The 25,388-nt window shown below is 37.2% G+C and overlaps 1 protein-coding gene across 9 annotated transcripts in view; it reads left to right on the plus strand.

Annotated features, from left to right (window-relative positions):
* ADAM22 (ADAM metallopeptidase domain 22) overlaps nucleotides 1-25,388 on the plus strand; it is a 239,367-nt gene that overhangs the window by 151,966 nt on the left and 62,013 nt on the right. For all 9 annotated transcript variants that reach the window (XM_042248675.2, XM_042248676.2, XM_042248678.2 and 6 more), the window contains exons 6-15: nucleotides 5,707-5,770; nucleotides 8,051-8,120; nucleotides 12,624-12,694; nucleotides 14,418-14,492; nucleotides 16,445-16,516; nucleotides 17,346-17,512; nucleotides 18,912-18,996; nucleotides 19,993-20,083; nucleotides 21,752-21,803; nucleotides 25,194-25,293. In XM_042248675.2, coding sequence (XP_042104609.1) covers nucleotides 5,707-5,770; nucleotides 8,051-8,120; nucleotides 12,624-12,694; nucleotides 14,418-14,492; nucleotides 16,445-16,516; nucleotides 17,346-17,512; nucleotides 18,912-18,996; nucleotides 19,993-20,083; nucleotides 21,752-21,803; nucleotides 25,194-25,293 — 847 coding nt within the window. The remainder of the gene's footprint in view (nucleotides 1-5,706; nucleotides 5,771-8,050; nucleotides 8,121-12,623; nucleotides 12,695-14,417; nucleotides 14,493-16,444; nucleotides 16,517-17,345; nucleotides 17,513-18,911; nucleotides 18,997-19,992; nucleotides 20,084-21,751; nucleotides 21,804-25,193; nucleotides 25,294-25,388) is intronic.

The raw sequence follows: 25,388 nt of genomic DNA on the forward strand, positions 1-25,388 counted from the left end.
CAATATGTAGCCTTGACGTGTGTGCATGCATGTGTGTGTGTTCCATTTCTTTACTCGTGTCTGGCTTTTTGTGACCCTATGGACTATAGTCCACCAGGCTTCCCTCTCCATAGGATTCTCCAAGCAAGAATACTGGAGTGGATTGCCACACCCTCCTCCAGGGGATCTCCCTGACCCATCAAGAGGCTCTTTAGGTCCCCTTCACTTTCTTGTGTCTGCCTCCATCTCCTGCATTGCAGGTGGATTCTTTACCCACTGGGTCTGCTGGGAAGCTCACAGCCTTGACATACTTCTTTCCCAGTTTTGAACCAGTTTGTTGTTCCATGTCAGGTTCTAACTGTTGCTTGTTGACTCACATACAGATTTCTCAGGAGACAGGCAAGGTGGTCTGGTACTTTCATCTCTTTAACAATTTTCCACAGATTGTTATGATCCACACCGTCAAAGGCTTTAGTGTAGTCAATGAAGCAGAAGTAGATGTTTTTCTGGAATTCTCCTGTTTTTTTTCCTGTCAACCAATGTTGACATTTTGATCTGTGATTCCTCTGCTTCTTCAAAAGCCATCTTGTACATCTGGTAAGTCTTGATTTATGCATCGCTGACGCCTAGCTTGAAGGATTTTGGGCATAACCTTGCCAGCATGTGAAATGAGCACATTGTATGGTAGTTTGAACATTGCTTAGCATTGTCCTTCTTGGGGATTGAAATGAAAACTGACCTTTTCCAGTCCTACGGTCAGTGCAGATTTTCCCAAATTTGCTGACATATTGAGTGTAGCACTTTAACAGCCTCATCTTCTAAGATTTGAAAGAGCTCAGCTAGAATTCTGTCCCTCTACTCACTTTGTTCATAGTAATGCTTCCTAAAGCCCACTTGACTTCACACTCCAGGATGTCTGGCTCTAAGTAAGTGATCACACGATCATGGTTATCCAGGTCATTGAGACCTGTTTTGTACAGCTCTGTGTATTCTTGCTACCTCTTCTTAATATCTTCTACTTCTGTTAAGCCCTTACTGTTTCCGCCTTTTATCATGCCCATCCTTGCATGAAATATTCCCTTCATATCTCCAGTTTTCTTGAAGATACCTCTGCTGCTGCTGCTAAGTCGCTTCAGTCGTGTCCGACTCTCTGCGATCCCATAGACGGCAGCCCACCAGGCTCCCCCCTCTAGTCTCTGTGATTGTATTGTTTTCCTCTATTTCTTTGCAGTGTTTATTTAAGAAGGCCTTCCTATCTACCCTTGCTATTCTCTGAAACTCTGTGCTCAGAGGGGTATATCTTTCCCTTTCTACCTTGTCTTTCACTTCTTTTCTCAGCTATTTCTAAAGCCTTCTTAGACAACCACTTTGCCTTCTTTCATTCCTTTTTCTTTGGAATGGTTCTGGTTTCTGCCTCCTGTATAATGGTTCAAACTTCCGTCCATAGTTCTTCAGGGACTCTGTCACCCAGATATAATCCCTTGATCTCTTTGTCACTTCTGCTGTATAATCATAAAGGATTTGATTTAGGTCATACCTGAGCTGCCTGGTGGTTTCTCCTACTTCCTTCTTTGTAAGCCTGAATTTTGCAATAAGGAGCTCGTGATCTAAGTTTAGCATTCTAGTTAGTCTAATTCATCTCAGCTCATTTCTGCTACTTTTTTGGGGCAGGAGCCAATCACACTTCAGTTTTGTGAAATTCTTGTTTGAAATCTTTAAAAGACTTCCTGTCTGTTACCAAGTTAGAAACATGAGTGTTTTCATCTAACAAACAGTTATGGAGCATCTGCTGTGTGCCAGCTGCTTGGAATATTAAGCAGATTAGAACGCGAGCCCTGTCCCCAAGAGCTCCCAGTCTAATGGGGAAGCTAAACCTAGCCCAACTTCGTGCTATGGAATGTGGTAGGTATAGTTGTTTTCAATGAGAGAAAAAACAGAAAAATGCAAGCTGAGAGTGGTCACTGAAAAGTGAGGTCGTTCTTAAGGGTTCCAGAGAGTCATTACCTGAAGAAGATAGAATGGGCCCTGGAACAGGCTTTCAAGGGATCTTCCAGGAGAGGGGTTCAACTGCCACATCTTCCAAGAAATTGAGAAATGAGACCTAATGGGAAAGGCTGGGAAATCTTGCCAGTCTGCCTAAGTTGTGCTTCTGGTTAGGCTCTGGCACTAGGTACTTGAGAGTCAGGAAGAAGATAACACAGGGATCAGACAAATAACCAGAGAAAGGAGGTCACATGCGTGAGAGCAAGACAGTAAGTTCACTTACTATTTGTACTAAAAGACTGTTTGACTAATTTTAAATAAATCCTTTGAATAAGGAGACATTTTTACAAACATGGAACCCGTACCTAACATGTGAGAGCCTCAGCTTTCTTAATCTGGAAACAAACATTGATGTATCCTCCAGCAATAATATTGTTATCTCTGATCTCAAGGCAAGCACAGCTGTCAGCCAGGAATAGTACACTGCGTCTGCCGACTCTTGTGACAGCAAGTGTCTATTGTAGGCTTTTCCCTTCCTCTCTCATTCCTCTTAACATCTCAGTCCAAAGTCACAGTTTAAGCATCTTGCCTAGTACATGTTCCAGTACTGCCCCCCCCCCATTTTCCAAGTGGATATAACATCGTAAGAGCAGAGAAAAGGTATTACTGCCTTCTAGAAACCCTAATAGACCCAAGACCCTCAGACCAACGGCTACTAATCCTATGCAGTCCTTTGAAAGAGGATGGAAAGGGAACTTGAAGGACATTTTAGTGACTAACTGAGGTGTTTTAACTAACTAAAATTTACTTCTCCCTTTAGAAGATTTTCACTTAAGACTAAACAAAGACAAACAGAAAGCCCACTGTGTGTAGGAACACTGTCAGGTTTGTGTATCAGTGTGTTTTGGTGTATGTGGACTTTTATAAGCATGTTAAATAAATTCACTGTTTGTTCCTTTATTACTTCTCATCTTGATTTTACCTTATGAACAAACATTGCTGACAAATATTTAGGGGAGCTATTTCTAAATAGTAAATAATTTATGTTGTCTCATTTGTAGTGATTCAGTATGAGATATATTATTTCACCCATGACTCATCTTCTATAAATTGCCAAATGCATGTTGAGAGTTTTCATTTTCCTGATATACAGAATTCCATTAAAGAACATAATGGGTAAAATAATCAAACTCATATCTTTTCCATAAATAACCTGCAGGTACATGTTATTGTCAAATTTGAAGACCTAATAGTATTTTGGGCCTGCAATGTTTGATGTTTTGACAAAATCCTGTAACTATGGGAACTTTAATGAATGGAATCAACTGTAAATTTATTGCCCACTTGTGGCAGTTTGTAGGAATTACTGTTTCCTTTCAAAATCTGGTTTTGATGGCAACTTTTAAAAATTTTACCTCTCTCAACTGGCCAGTAATGACTTGGTCCTAGCTATAGATTTTTACAAGTTATAAACTGTGTGATAGACTCAGTATACTTCCTGGATTGTATAAAAAATCAACCAGAAAGGTTTCAAACAAAGCAAATGAAACATACCTGCTTTTTAATTGTTAAAGATTTGAACATATTTTAAATTAAATATGACATATTTTCATTTATGGGACCAGAATCTTCTATATATGTATGGTGTTAGAATCTGCTTTGTTTATACTGTGTATCAAGATGTTTGAGTTCAATAAAAAGTGACTGATTTTTGCATTGGATACTAACCTAATTCAAGAGGAAACAGCCCCTGATGCTGTTTAAACAAAGCCATCTGTTTGCTACTTAATCAGTGTAGTTGTGTGAACTTTGGCAAAGGGTGAACGTTTTGTACAGTTTTCTGGATGGATCTGACCAGTTATCAGCAGAATGTTCACTGCCATATTTGCCTACTGTTTTGAAAAGTTTTCCCCCACTTATTCCTTAGGCATATATTGTCAGTAATATTCTACAAACTACATCTGTTTATCTTTAAATTCCAAATGCAATGTCACTCAAATTCAGAAAGTGCATGTTGGGTCGAAAACATTACAGATGTGTAAAGGGCAGTTCTAAGGGTATATGAAAGTTTGAGGACATGTGGAAGATGTTACTGCAAGAATGAAAGAATTTGGATAGAGACAGAGCTGGAGGCCGTTATAATTATAGCTCAGGAAAACCAGTAGATTTCACTAAGTGATCAATGAAAGACACATACTGTTCTGTGGTTAGCAACTTGGGCTTCATGCAGTCATTTCCACCTAACACTGATAAATGACTGCAGAAGATCACAGCTTTACTCTTCTCAGATACCTGAGAGGTAAAGACAAGTTCCTTCAGTATCAGGGGGAAACTGATATTAATAGAAAGACCATGTTCCTCTAAAAGAAGGGGCTGTCAGGATCTTTCTGAGTGGGAGTTGAGACCATATGTAGCTTAGGATGCCCCCAGAGAATTTCTCAATTGGCTGATGGTCATCTCTAGCCCAGGAGGTCCAAAATCGAACTCTGGATTTGCACCCTGCATCCTGCTTCCTTGTGCCCATCCTATTTTGCTCTTCCTGCAGCCTTTTCCATCTTATTAAATGGATCTTATGAAACACCATTTTTCCGGTTGCTCATGTCAAAACCTTGGAGTCTTCACTGACTCTTCTCTTCCTTGCAAACTCCATTTTAAATCCATTAACTAGTCCTATTGATTCTACGTTGGAAAAATATTCAGAATTTGACCAGTTCTCACCACCCTCACCATTACCACCCTGTTGTATGAATGAAAGTGTGTGGCCAGTTGCACTGGCTGGGTCAGCTACTTGTCAGCCACTTGTCTCTTGGGCTTCAGTTTCTGTAACTTGTGAAATGTGGGTAGTCATTGTACCTCCAGCATAAATTTGTGGAAAAGATGAAATGAATGTAAAGGATTTAGCTCATGGTGAGTTGTTAAAATATGTCAGCTCTTACTGCTAGAGCGTCTTCCAAGTATGCAGCTTAGGCCAGTCTCTGTATAACCCTTGGCCAACTGCCTCAGAATCACTGGGGGTTTGTTTGAAGTGCATTTTCCTGGGTTCCAGCCTGGAAGTCTGAGAGGGTTCTGAGAGGTTTTAATTTTTATATGTTTTCCGGGTGATATTTTGCATATTAAAATTTCAGATTTATATGTTGGAGGAAAGAATAATGGGCCACAGTTGGAGGATGGTAATCCTGAGCCTCAGAGTCAGAGATGACTGAAGCAACTAAACAGCAGCAGCAGTCCTGAGCCTGGGGGAGAGTCAGGATGAGGGGACCCTGCTGCTTATGGGGGATCAGGGGCAAGGCCTTTCCTTCCCAGCAGTATGCGTGGGTGTGTATGTAACGTATGGCATGTCTGTGTGTAAGATATATGGATTCGGATATGTGTGTTGTGTGGCATACGTGAGTGTGGTATGTGGTGTTTATATATGTGGAGATGTAGTGTGTAATGTATGGTATATAGGTGTGTGTGTGTATGATGTGGGGGTGTATATGTATGGGTGGATGGTGTGTGTGTCTGGTATGTGGTGGTGTGTGTGTATGATGTGGGGGGGTGTGTATGTATGTATGTGTGGTGTGTGTGTGTGGTATGTGTGGTGCATGTGTGTGTGGTATGTGATGGGTACTCCATGCGATAGGTACGACTGAAAAGTAGGGTTTGAGAAATAAACTGGTCCTCTGGCTGCTGCTGACTTTAAAATGATCTGGTTCTGAGGCAGGAGTCAATTGCCAGGCCTAACTGTCTTCTTATCCTTGGCAGTGGGATGTTCTATGATGGGAACCACACCTATCTCATTGAGCCGGAAGGAAATGACACCTCCCAAGTAAGTGCTCCTTCTGTTTGCCATGGCAAATGTAAACAATGCTGGGTGATTTCTTTCCCCCTCTTTTTCTTCTCTTTTTTCTATTTTGCTTTCTTTTCATATTTCAGGGTCAAGAATATATGTATAAACACAGACATATTATATATATATAAATGCATATAATATGTATACATATATTTTAAGTTAAATAGTGAATAAGGAAAAACCCTAGACTGTGAGAAAATAAATTTATCTTGTTTAAGCCACCCAGACTAAGACCACAGCACTTTATGGTGGAGATAGTAATGAAGGCTTCAGAACACCTCAGAAGAAAAGTATTTCCAGCAGAGGGGAAATGTAAGAGGTTCAGTTCAGTTCAGTCGCTCAGTTGTGTCTGACTCTTTGCGACCCCATGAATCACAGCACGCTAAGGCCTCCCTGTCCATCACCATCTCCCGGAGTTCACTCAGACTCCTGTCCATCGAGTCAGTGATGCCATCCAGCCATCTCATCCTCTGTCGTTCTCTTCTCCTCCTGCCCCCAATCCCTCCCAGCATCAGAGTCTTTTCCAATGAGTCAATTCTTTGCATGAGGTGGCCAAATTAAGAGGTAGATTTTTTTAAAAAAAGATCACTGTGGTTTTGCCTTGTTGCTGTTCAGCTGCTAAGTCGGGTCTGACTTTTTGGGGCCCCATGAAATGCAGCACACCAGGCTTCCCTGTCCTTCACTATCTCCTGGAGTTTGCTCAAATTATGAATACTGAAGACAGTGAAGGAAAGGGAAGCCTGGTATGCTGCAGTCCGTGGGGTTGCAAAGAGTTGGACAGCAATAACAAAGCAAAACCACAGCGATCTTTTTTTTTTTTTTAAATCTACCTTTTACTCTTCCCATCTGCTGGAAATACTTTCCTTCTGAGGTGTTCTGAAGTCTTCATTACTAACTCCATCGTGATGTGCTGTGGTCTGTCAGTCTAGTCGGCTTAAACAACATAAATTTATTTTCTCACAGTATGGGGACTGAAAGTCCGACTTCATGGTGCCAGTGGGGTCAGTGTCCATTGAGGGCTCTCTCCTTGGGGTGCAGATGGTGTCCTGTGAGGTCTGGTGTCTCTCCCTTTTCTCATCAGGGCACCAGCCTTATCGGACTCTGACCTCACTCTTGTGATCTCTGTTAACCTTTATCGCATCCCTCTGACCCTATCTCCAAATACAATCACATTAGGAATTTATGACTTAACCAAGAGTTTGGAAGGGACATAGACATTCAGTTCATGATGGATCAAATCCACAGATAATGTGATTTCCCACTCTTTTTCTTTTCTAGATTCCAGATTTTTCTCTTTTGCCTATTTTCTTTAAGGCCCCATGCTGCTAAAATTTAGAGAAATCTGAGTTTTCTCAGTTCTCCTCCTCAGTTTAGTTTAAACATTCACTTTCTCACAAATTAGGAAATGGTTGCTACTACTGACTAAAGAGAAACATGGTGCATTCCATCCTAGCTTTGTGCACACAAATAGTCTTCCACGCATCATGGAACCCCGATCAAGCACTTAGAGAGGTAAATAATTTCAAGAAACGCTCATTGTTCTGCCGCTCATAAACAGTCTTGTATGGGAAACTGTTTTGTGTTACTTTCCAAGTACCCACTGAAAGCTGTCCTCGTCCCTTTGCTTGACAGTGTGATTTTTAAACAGAGATATCATGAAATTTGACTATTTATGACCTTCCGTTTTTAGTAATTGAAGGAAGCCAGAGGAAATTATTGGAAGGCTTATTAATTTTTCTTAGATGAAACATGGTTTTTTAATCTGTTGGATTTTTATAGATGTTTGTGTGACACTTGAATTTTGAGGCAGGGTCTGCTGTGGGCATTCTGATTGTGCCAGTCACCTGCTTCCCAACAGGAAGACTGTTAGCTCTGCAGTCTGCCTAGCAAAGCTGTCAGGCTCTAACAGGAAGCAGGGCGTCATGGAAAGGAACCAGTCATAGAAAACATTAACCCCATTCCCCAGATGTCTTACTTCTCCTTGAGGGAATAGGTGCATTCATTTCTTTGCCATTACCACAGGCTTTGGCTTCTCCATCCATGAAGGCATTTTACATCTAATGGGCTATCACTGTAGTGCTGGGATAATATAGGAGTGAGTGGGAGGGATGTGCAAGGGCTCATTGCCTTCCCAATCTTGAGAGAATGTGTAGTCAAGCAATGATTATTTTAAGGTTTCACTTCCCCCAGCTGTGATCGCCTGAGCCTGGAGATTTCTGGTTGTATATGCCTCATCTCTCGTTTGTGTTATTTCAGGAGGATTTCCATGTTCATTCGGTTTACAAGTCCAGACTGTTTGAATTTCCTTTGGATGATCTTCCATCTGGTATGATTTTCATATAGTGATTTTTTTTTAAAAAAGACAGCTTTAATAATTCATTTTAATGTTTTATAACTAATTACATGTGGAATATCATCAGCCTACGACTGCTCATAACAGTTTTAGAAAGTCAAGTGACATTAAGAGAGAGAAAAAAATGCAAACTGACCTCATGTTTATAGTGGGTGAGTTTGGAAAGATATTGCTTACAAAGAAGAGCTTATTAACGTTAAAAGACTCAAAGTAAAGTATTCCTTTACTTTGTTAAAGCAAAAATTGGTCTGCATATATAAAATTCACTCTTGGTTAAGTACTCAGTTTGCACATATAGAGATGAACCTATAAATATTTTCCCATTTATTGTTTCCTCATTTCTTTTTGCCCCAGCATTTTAATAAAGAGCTATTGTAGATTAATATGTATTATGATGATGATGTGCTATTTGTGAAACTGATCTTTCCTTCCATTGTGTGTTTATGAGTCCATCTGTTTATAGGTTTGATTTGAGAGTTGCATCCATGTCTTTTGGTGAGAAGGGCAGGGTATTCATGCTTCAGCCTTGGTAGAGGAGCAGTGATTATGCAGAGAGCATTTGTCTTTGTCCACAGTGGACTCCTTTCCGTGTTCTCCTTCTAAAGAGAGGGTATAGCTGATGTGGAGATGCTTCCTCCCCTTCTTAGCCAGCCTGATTATGGCCATGCTGCTGCTGCTGCTGCTAAGTCGCTTCAGTCATGTCTGACTCTGCGCGACCCCATAGACGGCAGCCCACCAGGCTCCCCCGTCCCTGGGATTCTCCAGGCAAGAACATTGGAGTGGGTTGCCATTTCCTTCTCCAATGCATGAAAGTGAAAAGTGAAAGTGAAGTCGCTCAGTCGTGTCCGACTCTTCGCGACCCCATGGACTGCAGTCTTCCAGCCTCCTCCATCCATGGGATTTTCCAGGCAAGAGTACTGGAGTGGGGTGCCATTGCCTTCTCCGATTATGGCCACAGTATAGTCTAATTTTTAAACTTCTTTTAGTCTTTGTAACAACCCTGTGAGGTCAATATTATTATTCCCATTTTATAGATGAACAAACAGAAGCTCAGCTAGTTTGTCTTTTCTAGGGTTCCACAGCTAGTAAGAGGCTGAGTGGGTGTTTGGATTATGGCACCAGGAGACTGTGCCTTGGGAGACAGGCACCAGGGCAAATGGGAAACTTACTAGACTAAAGCAAAGTCTAAACTCCTGCTTAGGAAAATGACTTAAAGGCTGCATTGTCTCCTTGTTAGAAAATGAAGTAAGTGTTTTCAAATGTTCTTTCCTCTGAAATAAATTCATAGCTCCTTAACCTTCTGCAGTTACCCTAAAGAGAAACAGAACTCACCCCTTTTCTCCTGCTGCCAAAGGGAAGGAAGTTCCTAGTTTACAGAATTTGCTATTTGGAAAAATCTGCAAATGAATAATAGATACTTTTACTTCACATAGACGCTTTATACTGTTCTTTCGTTATCATATGAAACTTTTTAGAATTCCTAGTATGGTAAGAAAATAAATCCTGATTAGCTGCTTGAGAACAAAGTTGCAATCCAATAGGCATTACTGGATGTGATAAACATTAATTAATATTTAAAGTAATAACTAAAAGTTCCCCACTAAGGACTTTATTATAGGCTTGCCATGATACAATCTTATAATTTTTTTAAAAAAAACTTCATTCAGAATTTCTTTACAACAGAAACTTTGGAGGTTACTCAGTAGTTTTTCTGCTATGAAAAATGAGTTTTGACCATATTCTTTGAAAAACCTCAGTTTGTTCCTGGTTATCTTTTAGTATCAGAAGTTGACAGTATTCATTTTAAGAGTATTATTTGCCTCAAGCTCTTTAGACTTACTATGACAAATTGGAAGGAAACAAAAAATAGGCAAATGTCAAAGCTGCAATTTTATATAAGCTCAAAACTAAGCTTTTTTTTTAAATTTTAAGTTTAATAAAGTGTCACTGGGTTGTGGGTTATGTCTTTTTTTCTATGCATTATGTATTTCCCAGAGATAGAATATGATCAGGTGTTCCCCAATCTTGTTTGATTATGGAATGTTTTATTTTACATGACACATCTCTCAAGACTAGTTTTCCTAAGGACACATTTTAAGAAAAGATTTTTGTTTACATATGACCACTGAGCACTCACTGTTTAAAAATTACTATGATAAACAACCAACCAACCAACCAACAGAAGCAAACAAAACAGAAATAGACTCATAAATATAGAGAACAAAGGGGTGGTTGCCAGCGCAGATGGGGGCCAGCCAAAAGAGGAAAAGGAGGTTTAGAGACACAAACTTCCAGTTATAAAGTAAAGAAGGCATGGGAATGTAATGTAAAGCATAGGGAACATAGTCAGTAATATGGTGATAACTTTGTACAGAGGCAGACGATAATTGGGCTTACAGTGGTAACCATTTTGAAATGTATATAAATACCAAATCACTATTTTGTACACCCGAAAATAGTATGATATTGTATGTCAGTTATACTGCAATAGAAAATTACTATGATGAAATACACCAATTTTGTGTACTATTTGCCGAGTTCTGACACTCTTGTACTCCCCTGATGAAGAATAGACTATTTCCATTACCCAGTGATTTCCTTTGTGTCCCTTTTCTGTCAGTGTCTCCCACTTCTGCAGTCCCTTTTCTGACTTTTTTCACTGTAGATTAGTTTCACCTGTTCATACAAATGGACTCATTCATCATATTCAGCTTCATTTCCTTATTAGCACATGGCTGAGATCTATGTTGTCAAAGGCAGCAATAGTTCTTTATTTTGATTACTATGTTCTTATGTATGCATATAGCACAGCTTTTCATCTCTTCTGTCAATGGACATTTGGATTGCTTCTAGTTTGGGGCTATTATAAATATAACAACTATAAACATTCTTGTAAAAATCTTTTTTGGGGACACACATTTATATTTCTCTATCAAATACCTGTGAGTTTAATAACTGGGTCACAAGGTAGTATATCTTTAACTTTATAATATTGTTCTCAAGCTTCAGCATCTACCAGAATCACCTGGAGGGCTTGGTAAACACAGATTGATGGCCTCATCTTCAGGCTATTTTTTTCAGCCACTATATTGAGGTGTAATTGAAATACAAAGGGCTGTATATATTTAATGCATAGAACTTGATGAGTTTGGAGGTAAATATACATCCATGAAATCACCACAACCTATGTCATAAACATATTCATCCATTCCAAAAGTTTCTCCTGCACTATTTATGGTGATGATGATAAAAACTATTAACATAAAATCTAACCTCTTAGCAAACTTTTAGGTATACGATACAGTATTGTTAATGTAGGCACTGAACTGTACAGTAGCTCTTGAAGACTTAGTCACCTTATATAACTAAATCTTTGTCTGCTTTGACTAGTAACTTCTCATATTCCCTCCTCCTAGCCCCTGACAACCACCATTCTAATCACTGTTTCTCTGAGTTTGACTATTTTAGATTCCTCATGTAAATGGTATTATGTAGTGTTTGTCCTTCTTTGTCTGGTTTATTTCACTTGACAGAATGTCCTCTAGGTGCACGTGTGTTGTTGCAAATGGCAGGATTTTCTAAGACTGATTAATATTCCACTGTGTGTATATACCATATATTCTTTATCCACTCATCCACTGATGGACATTTAGGTTGCTTCTGTCTCTTGACTGCTGTCAATTATGTTGCAATGAACATGGGTGTGCAGACACTTCTTTGAGATCCTGATTTAAATTCCTTAGGCTATATGCCTAGGAGTAGGATTGTTAAAATCATATGGTATTTCCATTCAAATATTTTGAGAAATATTCATAATGCTTTTCATAGTGGCTGCACAAATTTCTAGAGCTTTTGATTAAGTACGTCTTGGGTGGGTTATAAGAATTTACTTTTCCAAGTTCTCAAGTAATGCTAATGCCACTAGTCCAAGGAACACAATTTAAGAACCACTGTTGAATGAAAAATCTCTGAACCTTTTCCTGAACTGGTCATACCGTTGTATACTCTCAGCATTATATGAGAGTTCTAATTGTTCCACATCTTCACCAACCTTTGGTGTGCCATTCTTTAGTGAAGGTTAGTGGTGGAAGGGAAGGTCAAGTGGCTATTTAGATGATTTCCCATTAAAATATGATGGTATTTGTAAGAGAAATATGAGAAAAATTTTGAGATAAATTAGAACTGGAATAATGCTTGAGATTTTTTTGAATTGTATTCCTTTGTGGTATGTTTATTTATATTAATGTAAATGTAATTACCTAGATTAATGTTCTATATTTTAATTAAGTGTGATATTTACATTATAAAATTAATAATAGTTATGTATAATTATTTATAGATTATAATTATAATAATCATTGTTGATTAAAGTAAAGTTATATAATTTATACTAATTAGGGCTGGTAGAAGTTTGATTGCCCTTCATGAAAGAAACCTGGAAAATGCACTGTTAAATTTATTTTTGTTTCCTTTTAGAATTCCAACAAGTAAATATCACTCCACCAAAATTTATTTTGAAGCCAAGACCAAAAAGAAGTAAACGGCAGGTATGTATTCACAGGTGTATGTCACAATATTTTAAAGACTTTGGCAACTGCCAGTCAATTTAATCTACATTAAGTCTGTAAGAAGTAAGAATTAGTTTCAGGCATTTGCCACAGTGAGGTAAACAGCACGGTGACACATTGGTAGGAGCAGTGGAGTTAGGGCCATATTATTTCATAGACTCAAAATACACTCAAGATAGTAGCGATAATATGGACACTCTCCATACAGATGGATTATGGGCCCACTGCCGTGGCATCTCAGGCTGTTTCTACCATAGGCCTCCTTCCTTGCCTGGGTATATACCAACCACATCATGAAGTCTGCTTGGATGGTACTAGCCCTTATGTTTATCCCCTTAAGAATACCCCCTTAAGAATGACTCCATCAAGTTTTAAAACTGCAAAATGCTATTTTCACACTTGAACTACTCTGGAGTCTAGGATATAAAATCAGAATGTCTGCTTTATGAATGTTCAGTGCATATTGAACTTAATAATAATAATAGCAGTTTATTGTTTACCGTACAATGCTCTAAGCCACATGAAGTGGGTACTATTATTATTCTTTCACAGGAAAAATAATAGATGTCTCTGAAATGTGTACATAACTTGCCCAGAATCATAGATCTGGTAAATGGTTTATACAAAATAAAAACTCTGGTCATCAGAATTAAGATATCATCACAGCTGTAGTGGTAGTTGGTGTAGGGGTGTGTATGACATAAAAACAGGGCGAGATAAATAAGTGTTTAGTAAGACAAAGCAGTTGAAGGGACCAGGTATTTTCTTTTTAATATATGTTTAGTAAGTATGAGGAGAAGGAAATGGCAACCCACTCCAGTGTTCTTGCCTGGAGAATCCGAGGGACGGGGGAGCCTGGTGGGCTGCCGTCTATGGGGTTGCACAGAGTCGGACACTACTGAAGCGACTTAGCAGCAGCAGCAGTAAGTATGAAGTAAAATATGTTTCTAACATGAATAATAATTGCTAAATATTTTGAGGACTCACCATGGGCAATTGTATTAACGTATTTAATCCTCATAATTTTTTGAGGAAGGCATTATCATTATCCCTATTTTAAAGACATTGAAACGTAAGAGACTTAAGAAACCAGCCCATGGTTACACTGGGTTACCTAGCAATGGAGCTGGGATTCTGACCTAGAAGTCTTGTCCCTGAGACACACAGTTGAATATTACTTGGCCTTAATAAAGAAGGAAATCTTGCCATTTGCAACAACATGGATGGACCTGGAGGGCATTAAGCTGAGTGAAATAAGCACTGGGACGACCCAGAGGGATGGTATGGGGAGGGAGGAGGGAGGGGGGGTTCAGGATGGGGAACATGTGTATACCTGTGGCGGATTCATGTTGATGTTTGGCAAAACCAACACAATATTGTAAAGTAATTAACCTCCAATTAAAATAAATAAATTTATATTAAAAAAAAAGAAAAAAAAGAAAGAAGCCAGGCAGAAATAGACAAATATGGCATGGTATCACTTACATGTGGAATCTAAACACAAAACATACAAACAAAAACACGTGGAAACAGAGTAGAAACATGGTTGCCAGCGGCTAGGCAGTGGGGGAAAAGGGTGAGATTAGTAAGAGGGTGCACACTTTCAGTTCTAAGATGGATCATATCTGAGGACCAATGTGTAGGTTTCCCACAGCCAGGTTCCAGGGCTTATTTATGTGCTGTTTCCTTTATTATACTGCAGCTTCGTCGATATCCTCGTAATGTAGAGGAGGAAACCAAATATATTGAATTGATGATTGTGAATGATCATCTCATGGTAAGGTTTGCTGAATTTTGTGTTGTTTGAACTTGCCCATGCCTAGCATAAAACTGGTGGGTGCAGAAATATGTTTAGAAGAAAGAAGCCTAAAAAGTTGTAACCTGGAGAAGGTATTTGTATAATCAAACATTTCTGTTACCCAGCAACAACCTGTAAACAGGAAAACACTCTTAGGTAAATCAATTCACAGTATTTTGTGAAGTTCCAAAAATATTTGTGCGATTCATAATGTTAACTCCTTGGATTTGCTTAGTTAATGTAGGGGCTAATATCTTCTCTTACTAAAATGGCAAGGTTAAAAAAAAAGGGAAACTTCCACTTTATAATTGAAAAAGTGTAGCAGCAATAATGTGACACTTTAATTTGCAATGTTTAGCTTTGTCCTAATAAAAGCGTTTTTTTTCTGTTTTTCTTTTGCTGTGCAGTAAATCATTTGGAAAGGCTTATAGGCTTATTTACAAAACAGAAACAGACTTATAGACTTAGAGAAAAAATTCATGGTTACCAGAGGATAAAGATGGAAAGAGGGATAGATTGGGAGTTTGGGATTGACCTGTGCACACTGCTGTATTTAAAATATATAACCAACAAGGACCTACTGTATAGCACAGGGAACTCAATATTTTATAATAACCTAAATGAGAAAAGAATTTGAAAAATAATAGATGCATGTATATGTATAACTGAATCACTTTGTTGTATACCTGAAACTACTACAACATTGTTAATCAAAATATTCTCCAATATAAAATAAAAAAAGAAAAGCTTATATAGCCAAGCTGTGAAGATTTTTAGGATAAAGACCTAGCCAAACTTTTTATTGAGTCAGTTTTTTTTTTTTTTTATGCCCAGATTACGGACATGTTTTATATTCAATTCATGGGCATATTATAATCAGCCTGGTTGCATTCATTGCACATCAGTGAATTATAATTGTTTCATGTAACCAGAGTTTTAAACTAAATATATTCAGTGATGCACTTTGTTGAATTTTACTTAATTTCAGGTACATATACATTTTAATTTACTTTGAATTATTTATTTGGGAGAAAATATGTCATTTATTTAAATATGATTAAGCTAATAGAGATTTTAATTAATTATCAATAATTATTATTAAAGAGTGCTTCTTCCTTGTTTATGGTAGGACTGAGTTTTGTATTTCTACCAATTTAATTTCATGAATGTTATTTTTCCTGAGATTTTTACAGAATAAGCTGTAAAAACACATATTTTTGACATTTTAGGATATCATAAATTCAAATGTCTGTAAGCATCTATAGGCAGATAGTTCAAAGTGAGCCAGATATAAAACAATAGGGAAGGGTCAGGTCTATGGCAAAAGAGACGTCACATGGTCTGTCTATCTAATAGGAGTGACTGCTTCTCAGTCCTTGCCAGTTATTACCATGTGTGGATACTGATTTTAAATGAAGCCAGAAACCAGATTTTACACGATATATCTTGAGTTTTAAAACAGCCTTGAGGTCAAACCAAAGATATATGTTGTTCACATCAAGCTCTAAGTCACCTCCTTGTGACCATTAGAGCTTTCTTGTCTTTACTGAGTAACCCTTGTGGAACTTTTCATACTTTCAGCATTATTCACATTTACTTTCTCTGGCTTTCACCCTACTTTTATTTGTATGTCTTGTAATTCATTGATAACTTTCATATATGTTCTCATTTTGAATAATAATCTTGTGACAAAAAAATAACCTTTTGAAATGGATGCAATGGGTATTTTTTATTTTATCTCAAAGATCTGTGAGGCCTCAAACTTTAGGAGCCTTGCCACAGACTTTGCAGTATCTAAAGAATTAGGTGTCAAGTCTTGAATTTTTTTACAGAAAACTTTAAAGGCCTTTTAGTTACACAGTGTTTCCTATGCTGAGATGAGCATTTGTTGATGACCTTGAAGTCCTTCACTTGTTTTCTTTTGCTTTCAGTTTAAAAAGCACCGGCTTTCAGTGGTGCTTACCAATACGTACGCGAAATCTGTGGTGAACATGGCAGATTTAGTAAGTATGAACCTGATTCAAAATTGCCACAGAGGAATTTTATCTCCTGATTGCTAATAAATTGGATAATATTCTTATGTTTTCACCGATCTACATTGCACTTTAGCCAAGGTGTTCTGTAAATCTGTGGTAACTCTGTCATGAACTTTATTTAACTTTGATCTCTGACTGGGAAGATGATAAAAGCAAGAGGTCAGAGATACACCTTTATGACTAAATTTTTTTTTCCTGTATTTTTTACATTGGAAAAGAAAAAGTTGAGTCCTAGCCCCTATCAAAGATATTCACAGTGTATTTCTAGCAATGAAAAAACAGCTGTGCCTTTTCAAAAGAGTGCCTGGTGCTGTGGGAATGATGCAAATAAGTAGTTCTACTGGACCTACTTTCCAAATTTCCCTGACAAGTCTATGCCCGTACCTTCCCCATGAGTTTAATTAAGGCCAGTCAGAGAGTACAGAAATCATCTCCTTAGAGAGTGTTCTATTTTTTACTGGGGCAACTCAGGAAAGCCTGAGTCTTACAGGGTGCCAGAAAATGGACTCTGGGGGGACCTTGAGTAAGGGTGCAAATATCTGTCAAAAAGGGGTATTTTATGTCTAATTAGTACTCTTTTCTTTGGTTGTTACTTGGTAAACAGTTGGATTCTTATTACTCAAGAGAAATGTGTAAGTTAGAAAAACAATTAACTCCCTTAAAAACAGTGAAGTTTCTCACATTTCACTAAAACTACAGGATTTTCCATAAAAGGAGCTTTGTAGGCCTGTTCATAAATCATTTGATTTTTTTCCCCATGTGTATAGCTGGTGTGTTCATTTTGTTAATATACTAGATATATAAAGACCAACTTAAGACAAGGATAGTATTGGTTGCCATGGAAACCTGGGCTGCTGACAACAAGTTTGCCATATCTGAAAATCCACTGATCACCCTACGTGAGTTTATGAAATACAGGAGGGATTTTATCAAAGAGAAAAGTGATGCAGTTCACCTTTTTTCGTACGTAACTTTTCTAATGGTTTAGTACTTTTCTTCATTCCATGTTGAATACTCTTATTACTTGTGATGAGATGTATTGTTTGTACTGCATAATGCAATTAGGATTTGATGTAGCAGATATATTTGAAAGAAGTTTTAAAGCACAGATTGTTTGAAATTTTAATTTTGAGTTATTTTATTATTGCATGTATATTTCATTTTTTAAGAGATCTAATCAGGGCATTTACTGAGTGAAAGTACCATTAATTCTCATAAGGAGTTCTCATATTCTTAACAACAGAATAATTATATTCTTTAAATTGCTGTCTTTTAAATGCTAATTTTCCCTTTGTTTTTGGTCTAAGAGAGAGCTTAGTATCTCTAGGGTATATTTTATATTTTACTTTTTCTTACTCTTATTGTTTGTTCTGGGGGGTAACATGTATATTTAATATAAAATCATCTAATGCCAGAGCTGTTAAAGAAAGTTATAAGCAAAAGTGTAGTTTTGAGGTAGCTTTTTATTTTACACAATTCCAAATTTACAGAAAAGTTGCAAGAATACTACACTACAAGGAAATCCCATATGCTCTTTACCCAGATTCATCAGTTTTTGATAGTTTACTCCATTTGTTTTATAGTTTTCTTCTTTGTATTCTTCTTTCTTCCTTCCATCTATCCATCTCGCTATCATTGTGTGTGTGTTTGTGTTTTTTTTTTCCCTGAACCATTTGAGAGTAAGTTGGAGACATTTAGTTATTGGGCCTTTACTACTAAATACTTGTGTATATTCCCTGAGAATAAACCGCAGTAAACTCTCAAAACCGGAAACTTTAACCTCAGTACAATGTTTTTATCTAACCCACTGTCTGAATTCAAATTTCACCAATTGTTTCAATATTATTTTATAGCTTGCTACTCCTTCCCCTTGTCCAAATCTAAGATCCGATCCAGGATCACACATTACATGTAATCATCATGTCTCTTCGGTTTCCTTTAATCTGTAGTATTTCCTCAGCCTTTCTTTGTCTCTTTTGAAGTTAACATTTTTGAAGAGTTTAGACCAGTTATTTTATAGAATGTTCCTCATTGTGAGAATGCCTGATGTTTTCTCATTGTGAGATTCAAGTTATATGCATTTTTGGCAGAAATACCACATACATGTAACTCATATTAGAGATTCTTTTTCAAGAGGTATAGTTCTATTTAAGATATTTGTTCATCGCAATGGGAAACATTCCTCAGAAATGTTTTCTTCTGGTTATGTGTGTGAACAATTTTCATATTCTTCTCTTACCTCCAGAATATATAGTATAGAAATGTATGTGTATTGAGAAAATAAACGTGGTAAATTAGTAATGAGAGGTGCTATGATATTTGAGCTGTAGCAGTAAGCCTTTTTCATTTCCTTTTCTAAAAGGGGAAGTCAATTTGAGAGTAGCCGGAGCGGGGCAGCTTATATTGGTGGGATTTGCTCGTTGCTGAAAGGAGGAGGCGTGAATGAAGTAGGTGTGAACATCTGTACAATACAAAGTGGTATGACGGCTGACGATGTTTTCCTAATATTTAAGGGACAATTTCTCGGTATACTCCAGATATTGTTATTTTATTAACAGCCAACCTGGTTACTGCAAATGACCCAAGGACAGAATAGGAAAATAATGGAAGATAATATTGGATAATTCTGTTCATATTCTACTCAGAATAATTTCCAGGCTTAGCAATATGCTGATTATATAGAGAAAATCTTTACCTTCCTTGAAAAGAAGACCCTATTTATCACTTTGACTGATTTTCCAGAGAATTGAGAAATTCCCTGAAACATTGGATTACTACTTAACAACTCAGTTGAAAATTTTCTTCCTCAATGTTTGGCAAATTTTTGGAGGAAAAAAATAGACAAGGTTTTCCAAAGGGTTACTTCTACCCCTCGGGCACTAAACCTGACGGAAGTGATCTAAAAGAAAAATACCTGAATCTTTGAGAGGCTACGTATTGAAAAGAAATATGCCTAGATGTTTTCAAGTTTATTTTGACCGAACATCATCACCACCACCTCTAACTCATTATTGTTTGTTTTCTGAAGCCAACTTCTATTTAATTTGGGGAATTTAGAAGTGCTAGTAGACAAACAAAGATGAGAAAGTTCAAAATAAATTATTTTTATTTTCTATTAACTGGATGACTGGCTTAATTGTATTCAAGTATAAAGCTTTTCAGAAATGTCACTGGTGAAATTTGGACTCAAAAATTAGATTTAAGTTTCCAAATCTGGAAGTTGATGATTCTCTGGTTTCTTCTCTATAAGACTTAGTCAAACATGGAATTATTTCTTACTACCTTTTCCTTAATGCTCCATAGTTCAGCACTAGCTATTATGTATTAACCTCTGCTAAATAAAATGTTTAGAAGTTTTTTTAAGTTATATTGTGACATGTTCCCTGGTTCATCTTAAATAAAAAATAATTTGCACTTATAAGTATTTTATTTTTGTTTTTCAGTTTGGGAAAACGGACTTAATGGCAGTTACACTTGCCCAGTCATTAGCCCATAATATTGGTATTATCTCAGACAAAAGAAAGTTAGCAAGTGGTAAGTTTAAGTACATGTGTGGTTTAGTTATATTTAAAAGAGACTATCTATAAAATATTTTACAGAATGAAATTCTAGTTTTTTAATCAAAAGATTTTGAGTGATAGTATAAAGATAGCCTGGGCACAAAATGTTTTTTTCAAAAGTAATACAAATGTTAATATTTGCATCACATATGAAATTTCCTCAGTGTATAATAAACATTAAAGCCAGGTGTTGTTAAATTAAACTATGAATTTAAAGGACATAAGTTCAGTTTGGTAATTTTGAATGATCTCTGCATAGAGGTTTAAGGTGTATGTTTTATTATCATTCATTTAAAACATCTCTTAGCATTGCTACAGAGGTAGAATTTGCCTGCAGAATCAGATCTGATAAAGGGCTCAGTAAAATATGGGCCTAGTAAAATATGCTAGGTTTAGCATCTATGATGAATATATATTCCCAGTAGGTAAAGTTACTTTACCAGGAATGATCGAGCACTATATATTTGGAGTAAGTTGACTATAGTGAAAGTGAAGTCACTCAGTCGTGTCCAACTCTTTGTGACCCCATGCACTGTAGCCTACCAGGCTCCTTTATCCATGGAATTTTCCAGGCAAGAGTACTGGAGTGGGTTGCCATTGCTTTCTCTAGGGGATCTTCTTGACCTGAGGATTGAACCTGGGTCTCTGGCATTGCAGGCAGATGCTTTACCATCTGAGCCACCAGGGAAGTAAGTTGACTATAATTGTATTTATTATTTTAGCAACAAATACCATAAATATGATTGTTTATAAAATTACAACTATTACCATTTATGGGCTTGCCTTGTGGCTCAGTGCTAAAAAATCTGCCTGCCAATACAGGAGACATGGGTTTGATTCCCGGGCCTGGAAGATCCCCTGGAGAAGGAAATGGCAACCCACTCCAGTATTCTTGCCTGGGAAATCCCATGGACAGAGGAGCCTGGTGGGCTACAGTACGTGGGGTCACAAAAGAGTCAGATACAACTTGCGACTAAACAACATCAAAAATTACCATTTGTGAAGTGCCCACTCCATAAAAGATAGTTGAATGGCAGAAGTATCTACATCTAGATGCTCATTTAATCCTCAAGATGATCCTGCAAGGTACTCATTATCAGCTGATAATGAAGATCTATAAAGTGTCTGGATCTTAAAAGGGTAATGTCTGTAAGATCACACACATATTAAGTGGTATACCCAGATTTTGAACCCAGGTGTATCTGATTCTAAGACTCTTCTGCTTAACCAATATACTGTACTGCCTCCTACCAGCAACCTTGAGTGCAGAGGTTTTAAAAATGGATGAGAAATTACAGGAATTTCCATAAAAACCTGTGAAACCAAAATTCTGTGGTCATGCATCACTATTTCATTGCTCTTTGATTGTTAAGCCATTTTAACCGAGTACTTTAAAAATACGGCCACTTGTTAACATCTTGCAAAAGACTTTGAGTAGAAATTATATAAGCTCAATAGAGTCAAAGTAGATTTTTGTTGCTATGCATTGCATAAAGCACTTCAAATGTGAGGAAAATTAGAGGACTGATCCTTTACTGATTTGTAAATGTTTTAAAAATAGTAACTACTTTTAAAAATAGTAACTACTCTAATGCACATGTTTTCCCTTTGTAACAAGGTGTATGTATTCATTTTCTCTTAGGTGAGTGTAAATGTGAGGACACGTGGTCTGGATGCATAATGGGGGACACTGGGTGAGCCACTTCTATTTAAAAACAACTCACTGTTCCTTTCTCTACTGTGCTGTTGTCTTCTTAGGAGGATGGCAGTCAATAAGTTACTGCCTGGAACCCTACCTATAGGGATTTAAGACAAAATTGGCAGTTGATTTTCTCAGTGGCTCTGTAGGAAATGTATTTTCACAAAACAGTCTTTTGTTTATGAAAACAATTGCTGTCTGTTAAGCTCGTAAGTCAAAGATTTTTTTGGGGGGCAGGGGATAGGACTTTGAAATGTGGTGAGTCAGGGCCATGCAGGATAAATGATTCCATCAACTTCAGGTAAATATAATAATTTTTTTAAAGAATTGCTTTCTTTTTAAAGATTATTGAAGTACAGTTGTTTTATAATATTGCATTAATTTCTGCAGTGCAGCAAAGTGATTCAGTTATATATATGTACACTCTTTTTCATATTCTTCTCTGTTATGGTTTATCATAGGATATTGAATATAGTTCACTGTGCTATACAGTAGGACCTTGCTGTTTATTCACTCCTTATATAATAGTTTTCATCTGCTAATCCCAGGGCTTTCCAGGTGGTGCTAGTGGTAAAGAACCTGCCGGCCAATGCAGGATACATAAGAGATGTGAGTTCAGTCCCTGGGTCAAGAAGATCCCCTGGAGGAGGGCATGGCAACCCACTCCAGAATTCTTATCTAGAGAATTACCTAGAGAATAGGGTTGCAAAGTGTTGGATACAACTGAAGTGAATTAGCATGCACGCATTCGTATCTGCTAATCCCAAACTCCCAGTCCATCCCTTCTCCATCCCCTCTCCCCTCTGGCGACCTCTGTGTCTGGGGGTCTGTTTCTCTTTTGTACATAAGTTCATTTGTGTCATATTTTAGGTTCCACATATAAGCGATATCATGTGGTATTTGTCTTGTTCTGATTTACTTCGCTTGCTATGATAATCTCTATTTCCATCCATGTTGCTACAAATCGCATTATTTCAGAATAAGGAAGGAATGAAGTTGTTCCAACAGTTTAAACTCAGTACAGCTTTATTTGGAAGATATGACATGAAACGCTTGATAAATGAGTTTACAGTAAATAATTGTAAATTCCATTAGTTAATTCACTTAAACATTAGCCATTATGCTAAGAAGTGGGACTATAAGTGCACAGGCTAGGGGGAGAGATTTTTATAAAAACCTACTCATTCTTACCTTAATTGTGTTTTCACTTTTATAAAAAGCTCAATGTAAAATAAGTTTTGAAAAATACAGAAAATAAAATTTGTACCACCTCTTTTCTTGCCATCAGGTGGTAACTCTGGTTAATATTAAAATGTGCTGTGCTCTGCTTAGTCACTCAGTCCTGTCCTACGCTTTGAGACCCCATGGACTGTAGCCCACCAGGCTCCTCTGTCCGTGGAATTCTCCAAGCAAGCATACTGGAGTGGGTAGCCTATCCCTTCTCCAGGGCATCTTCCCAACCCAGAAATTGAACTGGGTTTTCCTGCATTGCAGGTGGATTCTTTATCAGCTGCGCTACCTAGGAAGCCCCTGTTAACAGAACGTTAAAATAGTTTTGTTTAAACCTAGTAGTTTTGGGAATTCCTTGGCCATCCATGCTTCCACTGCCAGAAGGCAAAAGTTCAATCCCTGATTGGGAAATAAAATCCTGTATGCCATGAGGTGCAGCCAAGAAAATAAAATAAATCCAGTAGTTTTGTATTTTTTCTCTTTCCATTTTTATTGTTTTATACAGTTTGGATTATATTGGTTATAAGTGTTTATTCATTTTTTACTTAACATTATAGATTCAGCATTTTTCCAAGTCTTCATTCTTTAACACTATGATTATTAGTAACTACATGTATTTTAGTTTTATTAATATATCACGGTTTAGTTAACAGTTTTCTGTGGAACATTTAGGTTATTTTCATGTTATTTGCTGCTTTAAATTGTGCCACCATAAATATCTTTATACAGACATCTCTGCACACATAGCAAGTTAATTCCTCAAGAAAAATTTCTTAAAGTAAAATTACTAGATTTAAGGCTATTTCACATTCTGAACATTCTTAATGCATAGTACCAACTTGCTGTATTGCCAGGTTTCTTTTTCTATTGACCCTTGATTATTTTGGAGTGTGTGTGTGTATATATATATATAATATAATAAATATATATAATAAAATATATATTATTTGGATATATATATATATATTATTTTGAAGCAATCTGAGACTTGAATTGGAAGAATAGTTACAAAGAACCTTTTGTTTCTGAATCATAAGTTCTTCCATGGTGCCTATCACTTCAAAATGCCAAACTTAATGTACCTTTCTGTGGACATAAACTGGGGCAAACTCAGGGAGATGGTGAGGGACAGAGGCCTAGTGTGCTGCAGTCCTTGGGATTGTGAAGAGTTGGACACTGAACACAACTTGGTGACTAAACAGCCACAACAACAAAAAAATGTACATTTCTATAAACAAGGGCATCTTCCTGTAGGACCACAATTCAACCAAAAAAATCATCTAATTCTTAGCCCTCATTCAGGATTGGCCCTTTGTTTCTACAATGGCATTTTAGCAAAAACTTCAGAATCAGGATTTTTTATTACAGTCAGGGTTTGGTCTCTTCAGTCTGGGATAATTCCTGTCTATTTTTGATTGTCACAACTTTAACACATTTGTAGATTACAGGTCAGAATTATTTTGCAGAGTTATTTTGCAGAATGCTCTGTAGTTTGGGTTCCAGCCCAAGTGTAATATTTAGGAAAGACTTATTGTGAAATAAATTATTTCTAACTCTCTTTGATGGAAATTACACCTATGTAGGTGTGTGTTTCCTTTGAATGGGTATGCAGATAATGCAGAGCAAATCACAGTTACCACTGGACTTCCCAGACGGCACGGTGGTAAAGAGTCTGCCTGCCAGTGTAGAAGATATAAGAGACACGGGCTTGATCCCTGGGTCAGGAAGATCCCCTGGAGGAAGAAATAGCAACCTGCTCCAGTATTCTTACCTTGAAAATCCCATGGACAGAAGAGCCTGGTGGCTACAGTCCATGGGGTCGCTAAGAGTTGGATTTGACTGAGCACATAGTTATCATTGGTCACCAGTGAAGAATGTGTTGTTGTTTAGTCACACAGTTGTGTCCGACTCTTTTGTGACCACATGGACTGTAGCCCGCCAGTCTCCTCTGTCCATGGGATTTTCCAGGCAAGAATACTGGAGTGGGTTGCCATTCCCTTCTCAATGCAGATATTATGCATAAGTGGAATTTATTATTTATTTATTTAATTTTTAGGAATAATGTACAGTGTTAACAGCGTTAAATTTTAAAACTAGTCTACAAACCAGAGAGACAGAAATTATACCCAGCTATTGCTTTTCTTCTCTCTTATAGATATTATCTTCCTAAAAAGTTTACGCAGTGTAATATTGAAGAGTATCATGACTTTCTAAATAGTGGAGGTGGTGCTTGCCTTTTCAACAAACCTTCTAAGGTAATAAGTGTGATCAGGTAATAAGTGTGTTAAGTTATTAATCTTTCTCAAATATTATAAACACAAATTTTCATTCATTGTGTCTTATGGAATGA

Source organism: Ovis aries, chromosome 4 (genome assembly GCF_016772045.2).
Source record: "Ovis aries strain OAR_USU_Benz2616 breed Rambouillet chromosome 4, ARS-UI_Ramb_v3.0, whole genome shotgun sequence".
Taxonomy (NCBI): Eukaryota; Metazoa; Chordata; class Mammalia; order Artiodactyla; family Bovidae; genus Ovis; species Ovis aries.